Raw genomic sequence first — 9,249 nt, 5'->3', positions numbered from 1 at the left:
GCATGATATAAATGTCAAAGTTTGAAACCAGTTTAAAATTATGTATTTTTTATCCCTAAAAAGTATCTAGTTTTGAATTATGATATTCGCTTTCCACATTTACTGTATTTTAGGCATTTTAGATCTAGAATCTCCGCGACTAGGTATTTGAATGTTTTACCAAGTTACGGAGAATATATCTTCCCACAGTTCCGTATTTTCAACATGGAGACCCAGTAAAAAATTAGTGCATTAGAATTTTGGAAACCGGGCCTTATGGACAACGTAGAAGACAGCGGTTTTGATAGTGACCCCAAAACTGCCACTCAGAATGACCCTTTACAAGATATGGTTTGTATTTTATAGTTCTTTCAAATGACATCTGTCTTTTTTTATGGGATTTCTATGTCAACCTTCACAAAATCTTGTTCAGTGCCGTTCGTCAGCTGGCAAATTGTATTCAGTGAACAGATGGTCGAACAGTATCGTGTTTTTCTTACAGTTTTACTTGGTGGTATTTATCTAAAGAGCCAACCGTTTTGCATCAAGGGAATTTTAAAATATGTGTGAGCTTTTACAAATTGTCAAATATATGTGACCTTTTAATTTTTTTTTTTCTGCTAAGAATTTTGGATTTGGTTTACAGGAATGGCACCAGTGAACTTCACTCCAATGAGCTTCACTTACTCTTGGTGTGAATCGTGGTAGACTGCATTGACCTATTTCATGTCATAAACTTTGAATTATTACCCGACCCAGTGACTGTCAGCAGTTAGTCCGAGATGTTTAGCCGCAACTGCTCCAACGGTTACTGAACTTAAGTAGGCCTATGTACTATCGTCGCAAATGCAACCCTGTTCAAAGCTCGAAGTTCGTCCCTGCGCCGTTCAATTTAGGCCAGATGTCCCTATAAATATGCTCCGCGTAAAGTAGAAACATTGTGGAAGCCCGCTACTTAATTATGTTTTCCCCATTGCTGTTTTGCCCCACAAGGAACGAAATACCCCCCACTCGCTCACCAGAACATTTCACGGGCCACCATTTTGTCATCATCACAATTCACAAATCGCCAAATTCTGTGTGATAGTGCAAGCTTCTTACGGAGTGCAGTTGTAGCAACACCTGGCCTAAACTGAACATTTCGGGGACGTACTTTCCGCTTTGAGCTGGGTAGCATTTGCAACATATGTATATTAGTTCAGTAACCATCAGAGCTGTTGCAGCTACTCTGATGTTAGGTTTGGCAAAATTTTGTTCAGCCAAGGATGGCCCTAAGGACGGCCCTAAGTTTGCAGACACTTATGTTCCTTATTTTTTCGTGTGCCGATTTATCGTAAGCACCATGTTGAGCTGTTATTTCCTAGGCTGCATGCATGGGTTTGGGATCCCTTGGTGATGCTCAAAGCGAACGACTGTACTGACAGCCTCGACATCTTTGACAAGCGCAATTAACTGTATCAGGTTTTTAAATGGGGCGCGCTTTGATGTTGGTTTGGGGCCATACTTGGCAGTACAAAAATTTGCCAAAACTGATGTTTAAAGCAATCTCGTACTAATCAGCAGGCACCTTAGCCCCAGGCTGCTATCTCAACTCCTCTATATGGGTCTGGCAAACTTTTATATCCACACAGGCAACCTTCATGTACGGTAAATCATAGTTCAATTAAACTAAACATTAAGGTCTGTTCTCGACAATTTCTGATATTTACCTGCCTTAACATTTTATCATGAAATTAAAAAATACAGCAGGTCCATTCCGCAAAGCATTCTGCAGAATAGAGTGCACCTATCAATCCTCTCTTAAACAGCAGGACATGGCAATTTCTGTTTGACATTTTCCTGACTTAATGTTTAATCCTTGGTTTGAAAAATCCTGTCTGGCCAACCCGTAACAGAAGGCACCTTATGGAATAAAAGCCTTTATTGTCACTTCAAAACTGCAGTTTATGTCATGATGATATTTTGGATCAATCATGCACTTTTAAACCAAATCCAAACGTGTAATAATCATGAAATGTAAACAAATATTTACTTAAGTCATGTCAAAATGATTTTGTGCTGTCAGGGAGCATCATGTTTAGCTGTACTCCAGATCATATTTGGAACCGTTATCATTTAGCACTATTCTTTCCTCAGTAGTACTATGAAAACAGAACGCTTGTAGGAAAAGTCAATAATAGGTTTACTAATGTCAAACTCTTCCTTTTCTGAAGGCTGAGACCCATTCCAGTGTCAATGGAGCTACTGAGCATATAAAACTGGTGAAGAAAACAGATCTTCAGAAGAAACTTGGTAAGTTGCATCCAACAGTTTTTAAACTGTTCTCAACTTGTAGTTGAAAGAAATGTTTTTAAAATTTGAGCCTGAATGTGTTTTATTCACTTCTAGCAAACCTATGGCTGTTTTGGTGAATTATTGTATAACCAACAATTTCTTTGGTTCATTAATCTTATATGGTGTTATACCATGATGAAAACTGTGAATCAAAGGCATCTGCCAAAAGCTCCATAACCTGTGACTATTGAGCTTGCCTATTCCCTCTCCAGCCTTCCCGTCTTACACAGCGGCTGCACATGTACAAGAGGAGGTTTGGCGGGTACTTCACCTGGCAAGGTGCGGTAGATTCTACTGGGTTGTGCTCTGTTTCTTCCACCTATAAACGTAACGGTTATCGTGAGAGTTAAAAATTCTTGAGTATTACTCTGTGACTCTACAATTGACACAGATATATTGAAATTATTACTAGAAATAATTTCTGCAATTCATTGCATATTTGCCATACATTTCAGAGCGACAGAGGGAAGCCTCAAGGCGACTAAAAGATAATCATGACAAGACCATTGACCAGCAGCCCAAAAAGTCGTATTTATTACCACATTCAAGGTAAGTAAAACAGTTATCTCTCCCAAGTGATGTTTGTCACTTGTTTACAACTAAACTCATTTTTAGAACTTGAATACATTTATGCAGGATTTTAATATTTCCTGATGATCTAGGGCACCAGTGAGTTCCAGTGCATCTATCCCTCAATTATACAAAATTGAGTTGATAATTGAAGCCTTGCGGTTATAGTCCTACTGATATATGTCAGTTGTTAAGTAGGATGTTAAACCCCAAGCACTCACTCACTGATATATGTCAAGCCAGACATTTTTATTTCAACACATACATGTACTGTGTGATGCTAATGTAAAGCAAGTGTACGCCTATTTTTGATCCTCAAAATCATATTTAATTTGGAGAAAAATGAATGAAAGTACCAGATGTGCCTATATTGGATCGTAATGATCTCTTTGAAAAAAATTTAACTCCAAACTTTCTGCCTTACAACATGCTGACAAAGGCGTTCCAGGGTTCACAGGTGGGTTTACCTTACATGTATCTCCAACCCTCCTGCCTGTGTTTAACACCTGTGTCTACAAACCTGCATGATATGTAGTTGTAGATTTTCTTGTGGTTCAGTGTTGTTGTCTTTTGTCTTGTTTAAGTCCTTTGTACAAAACTTCATAGTCCTGAGGTTATGATTTTGTTGCTAAGTGTACGTGATATATTTGTGCATTTAAGTTTTGATTTGACGATCATTGTCAAATTATTATTTTAGAATGCAAACGTATGCACATGCATGTAATGTTGATATGTAAGAATTTCCCTAGCCTGTCTCAAGAAGAGGTTGCATGTTCATATCCAGCTCTTTGCTGGCCTGACTACAACTTCAAGTCAGGAGGTTTGTTTTACGTGTAATAGGTGCCTTCCAGTTCAGTGGTTTTATGTAGGCTGACTTCAAAACCAAATCTATGCAAACTATTTCATGAGTCATGTCAATGTTGTTGCTTTCTGAATCTTTGTAAATCAGTTTGTATGCATCCTAATATGCTCCTCCATTCAGTCATTAACATAGGTTATTTGATTAAATTGAATGTCTAACCCCTGTAGTAATAGTTGACAGGTCAGAATGTAGTATTTAGTCATATGGATGTTGTGTGCATTTCTTCACCGTTTTCTGCCAGATAGCTGATAGGGTATTGATACTGTTCATGGTAAGAAGACTTTAAGTTTATTAATTCTCAAAGTAACATAAAGCTGTCTTATTTGACACGTGTCAAAGATGTTAATATTTGTGATATTTGTGGATTGGGGTATTGGTTTTATTTCAGTTTGTACAGGAAAATTAATCCCTTGAAACGCTATGTATGTAAATCTTCATCTCATTTGTGTAACTACTCAAACATCTTAGCTCCTACAGTTTTCTGGATGTTGCAATTTGTTAGCTTTTTGAGCATATGTGTTATGTACATTTAGGCATTTTTACAGAGAAGAAAGCAGTGTTAACTGGGTCGACATATTTGTCTCAAGCGGATTTATTAAATATTGTGAAAACCAGAAGTTATCTATTTGTCTTGGCATAAAGTATGTAAAATTTGGTACTTACATGTAATTTTGGTATGAAATTCCACTTTAATTATCTTTGCAGACTATTGGTTCCTGGCCGGCACTCCAGCGATACATCCAAACGCCAAGATGAGCAGCCATTGGTCGCCATTGTCTCAGACAGGTGAGGTCATTTACTGTTGTCACTGTACGACAACTTGGGTGTAGAGCTTACCCATTGTGAGGTTCAGTTATGGTCCAAGGAGATTCTCACCAGAAACGCCAGAAATGATTTGGAAAGAGGTCATTCCATGTCAAATCAGCCAAAATAAATTTGACCCTCTTGGATTTTGCTGAAAGAATTCTTAAAAATTCCTTGACACATATGAGGAAGGTTTCGTAAGTGATAGCTCCAAATTCCAAGTGGTTTTTGAGATATGACCATCTAAAAACACCCTGTAAAGTTCATTTTCAACAGTCGCGAATAGTGTATCTGTTCTGGAGGGATTTTTGGATGACCATAACTTCCAGTTCAATGGGCCTAGAAGTCTGAAAATCTACATGGGATTTTCTACCCTGGCTTTCAGAATATGGAATTAAAAAATAAATATCTTCAATACTTTTTGAGATATGTGCCCCTAAAATTGTCCTTTGTTCAACGTATATATGCTATTTTCTATTTTCAGTAAGCTGCCATAGGTCATTTGATAGATTTAGGAGATTTTGTTGCCTGATATAATATTATTGATATATATGACAATTTGAAGAAGAAAGTCTGACCACTTTGAGGTATTATTATTCATGTTGAACACATCCAGATACATCTATTAGCCAACTGTGGTAGTAAATTCAAGAGTTCAATGGCACATTGATCTCTACTCTTGTCTGGCCTAGAAGGTGTATGAGTATGTGACTGTTTCATAAAATCAACTAGAACGTCCTGGTTTTCATAAGACCTTTCAACAATACAGGCAATGTACCATTCTGCATCATACATACAAGCTATGTATCTACCAGGCTGATAATTTTCAGAATCCAATGTTTTTTCAGTGATACCCACAGAGGCTGTGCTGAAGATTGTGTCTTTTGACACTCTTTGCATTTCAATCTAACCATCATTTTTTGAGATGAAACTGTCGTAAGAATGTGTGCTGTATATAGTTGAAGCAGAGGCATATCGAGATTCTAGCCCAAACAGCTGTGAATTACATTGAATGTCCTCATCACTTAGATAAGAAAATTTTGATACCAACAGTGTGTCTATTTGACCAATTAAACATGTCTTCAGCGGTTAAAATGTGGGTTTGAACTGCAGCTTTCAGGCTTGCTCTTGCACTGTAACCCCTATTCTAACTAGATGGTTTGCTGAATACAGTTTGGTATAATAATTTAGCTGACTGTTTTGCTGTGGGTACGTTGTACTATACAATATATACAATGTTATCTACATGTATCATTGTTATAAAAGGTATATCAAAACGTTGCCTTTTTCAAATATTTAATTTCAGTAGAAGGAGTTGAAAACAACTCTTGAATTCTCTACAATAGTTGGCCAATAGATGTATCTGGATGTTGAAAAAATTTCAAAGAGGTGTTCAACTGTCAACATGGGGATCAGTTAAGACAAAAACGAGGTAAAAAGTCTGCTTTGATGTCCTGGAGCAAAGTTCAGGCACCAACTACATGAATAATAATACCTCAGAGTGGTCCGACTTTCTACTGCAAATTGTCATATACATCAAAAATATTAAGCAGGCCACAAATATCTCCTAAATTTATCATATGACCTATGGCAGCTCATTGAAAATACAAAATAGCATATATGCAATGAACAAAGGACGATTTTAAGGGGCATATATCTCAAAAGGTGTTGAAGATATTTATTTTTTGATTCCATATTCTGAAAGCCAAGGTAAAAAATCCCATGTAGATTTTCAGACTTCTAGGCCCATTGAACTGGAAGTTATGGTCATCCAAAAATGCCTCCAGGACAGATATCCTCTTCGCGACTGTTGACAATGAGCTTTACAGGGTGTGTTTAGATGGTCATATCTCAAAAACCACTTGGAATTTGGGGCTATAACTTAGGAAACCTTCCTCATATATGTCAAAGAATTTTTAAGAATTTTTTTCAGCAAAATCCGAGAGGATCACCACAACAGCCGGCGGAAATGACATGAAATGATCCAAAGTGAAAAGCAAATAAGCAGTCAAGGAAAGGAACCATTCATAGTTAAGCGATCAGTGGAGATGCAGTGTATGTACCACAAATACAGGAGAATGTTGTATATTTATGTAAATGAGATACTATATATGTTACATATTTATTTAAATGAGGTACTGTGTTTGTAGAAGGTTAATAGTATGTAGCAGGATACCATATGAACAGAAGCTGCAAATACAAGGTCAAAGGCACTTGTAGGATTGGGAAGGTTTACAAAATCACTGGCTCATTTTGTTAATGCACTTCTAGTATGTCGAAATATAAATTTACCATATTTTCATTCATATTACATTTTATTACATTAACCTGTCGTTTTGATTGCAGTGAAGAAGATGAATTTGAAACCCCCAAATTGTCAAAAGAAGCCCACAGAGAAATAACACAACAGCTGATAAAAGATGGCTATAACTTAGACCTAGAGCCTGATGATGAGGATTTGGACCTGATTCCACCCCGGCCACTCAGTGAAAGGTGTGTCTGCTGTAACCATACTCTCAACAACACCTGCTCAATACAGTAACACCATACATACTGGTTGATAACAGAGTTGTCTGCCTTGAGTTTGCTCTGGGACAGAGTTATCTCCCCTGTATTGTGAGATATACCTTATATATGTGGCTGCTTTCATAAAACTTTGTGCGAGGGATTCGTCAACAAAAAATTATTCAAAGTTCTGTGAATGTTGCCATGGTGCTAGATATCTCTGGTACAACAGTATCTTGCCTTTTTATTTTGAACATGACAACAGTTGTGCTTTGCTTAGGTCAAGTCTGAAATTTGGAGGATTAACAGGTATTTTTGTAAACGGAAAAAAGTGACATAGTTTGACAGTTACAAACCAAAGATGGTCTGGATTGTTGAAAATTATGGTTAAATGGAAGTTATTTCAAAGCAGTGTCTATAGATTTGTACAAGGCTGGGTTATAGATATGTGTATTATTTATAATGTGATAAAAAGCGGAGAGTCCGCAACATTATGTGTACTGTAAAGAACTGTGAAAGAATTCTCAGTATTCTCATTGTCTGATGTACATGACTGATGGATGTATGTGCAATAACAGTTGAATGTAGTTAATCTACTGAACAGCTTAACATAATAAATAAGCAAAGTAACCCCGAAGAAATTCATTTTGACCATCTCAGTTTTAAAGTCGAAATAGTGAGATCACCAAAATGAATTTCTTCAGAGTTACTTTGCTTATTTATCACCTGAGTATTTTATGTAGGTCCTATATGTATAAGAACGATGTCTTAAAGTAGTGTGCTGTTATATTTCTGTATACTGTTTTTACTTTTGGAAATTTTATTGAAAGCTTAAGTATGGCTGTATAAGCCTGCTATACATAAGACAGTGTAGAATTATGTTTTTGTTAGGCTTCACTATTGGTAGTCCAACTGGCAGAACAAGTTAATTTTATTCCTTCGTTATGGAGAAGAATCAGAAATCACGATCAAATTCATTTGTGGATAGCATGAAAGGAAAAATATATCTAAAAAATTTTGGCCAGGTACTGTTAAAAAAGTACCATTTTGTCAGCTACTCATGTAAAACATGGTCTTTATATGACCAGTAATAAAAGTGAATTTGTGGTTTTCTATAACATTAGATTGTTCTGGCCTATCAATAATAACCTACTTGCATAATTCACAGCTCCTATAGGACAGAATTTTAATTTATTTATCTCTACAGTAATGTGTTTTTTGTTTGGGAATGTATCAAAATCCTTATTTTATGCACAATTTTCCATACCGATATAACTTGTAAGTACCTGTATCATTGCCTTTTTTCCTTCAACCTGACATCTTGTTTCATAAAGGGTAAATTGCCCCTTATTCATGTTTGCAAAATGTAGTGGCTTCTGTGATGTTGTTAAGGGTCAGATGGCTGCTTTGACGTCACTTTACTAATCCTTGCAGAAGAAGCATTGGTGGTTGTAGCAATTTATATACTGTCCACGTTTGGCAGTTTATTTCTGGCCAAACATAATCTGCAACTTGCATACATTAAAAAAACTTAAAAAAAAAACAAAAAAAAAAAATGAAAAAAAGTTGAAAAATTGAACACCATTATCACAGTGTATTTACTATAGTATCTTTCTGTCTCACTTTATAAACTTGACAGTTCACCTTAAACAAAGCATATATGGCATAACATGTTATAGACTTCTAGGAATTATTTGAAGGTCTTTAAAAAAGGTTCCACTGGCTTCCTCTTCGGCTGTAAGTGGGAAGGTCTGCCAGCAACCTGCGGATGGTTGTGGGTTCCCCCAGACCTCTGCCTGGTTTCCTCCCACCATAATGCTGGTCACCGTCATATAAGTGAAATATTCTTGAGTACGGCGTAAAACAACAATCAAATTAAAAAGGTTCCATCAGGGAACAGGAAAACTCCTTGTATTTGCATAGATTTTGTTGTTTGGCTAAATGACAGACATTGCACAGGTATTGTGTTATTGATGAGTTTCACAAAGACAGTTAAGGTAAGATTCCAGACTTTTTTTTAAATAACTTACAGATTGCATCAGGCTGTAGTGTCTTGTTGGTGCATAGTATAATCAAAAGTGATATATATATATCTGTGTATAGTGTTAATTATAGATGGTGTAGATGTAAGTCCATGTGAATCTCATGTAAATAACTCTTATTATAAAATTTCCCATGTTGTAGTAAAATGTTCA

At 36.4% G+C, this 9,249-nt stretch overlaps 1 protein-coding gene across 2 annotated transcripts; it reads left to right on the top strand.

Annotated features, from left to right (window-relative positions):
* The first annotated feature begins 197 nt into the window (after nucleotides 1-197).
* On the top strand, nucleotides 198-8,564 carry LOC135473168 (protein FAM219A-like). Of its 2 annotated transcripts, XM_064753008.1 has the most exons (6): nucleotides 198-330; nucleotides 2,193-2,271; nucleotides 2,769-2,862; nucleotides 3,323-3,340; nucleotides 4,451-4,531; nucleotides 6,896-8,564. In XM_064753008.1, the coding sequence occupies exons 1-6, from the start codon at nucleotides 256-258 to the stop codon at nucleotides 7,089-7,091; spliced, it is 543 nt and encodes a 180-aa protein (XP_064609078.1). In that variant the 5' UTR covers nucleotides 198-255; the 3' UTR covers nucleotides 7,092-8,564. The 2 variants fall into 2 exon arrangements, with proteins under 2 accessions (XP_064609078.1, XP_064609079.1); XM_064753009.1 differs by lacking the exon at nucleotides 3,323-3,340.
* Nucleotides 8,565-9,249: the final 685 nt, after the last annotated feature.

This window comes from Liolophura sinensis, chromosome 8 (assembly GCF_032854445.1).
Source record: "Liolophura sinensis isolate JHLJ2023 chromosome 8, CUHK_Ljap_v2, whole genome shotgun sequence".
In the NCBI taxonomy this organism is placed as follows: Eukaryota; Metazoa; Mollusca; class Polyplacophora; order Chitonida; family Chitonidae; genus Liolophura; species Liolophura sinensis.
This window is presented reverse-complemented; position numbering and strand designations above follow the sequence as displayed.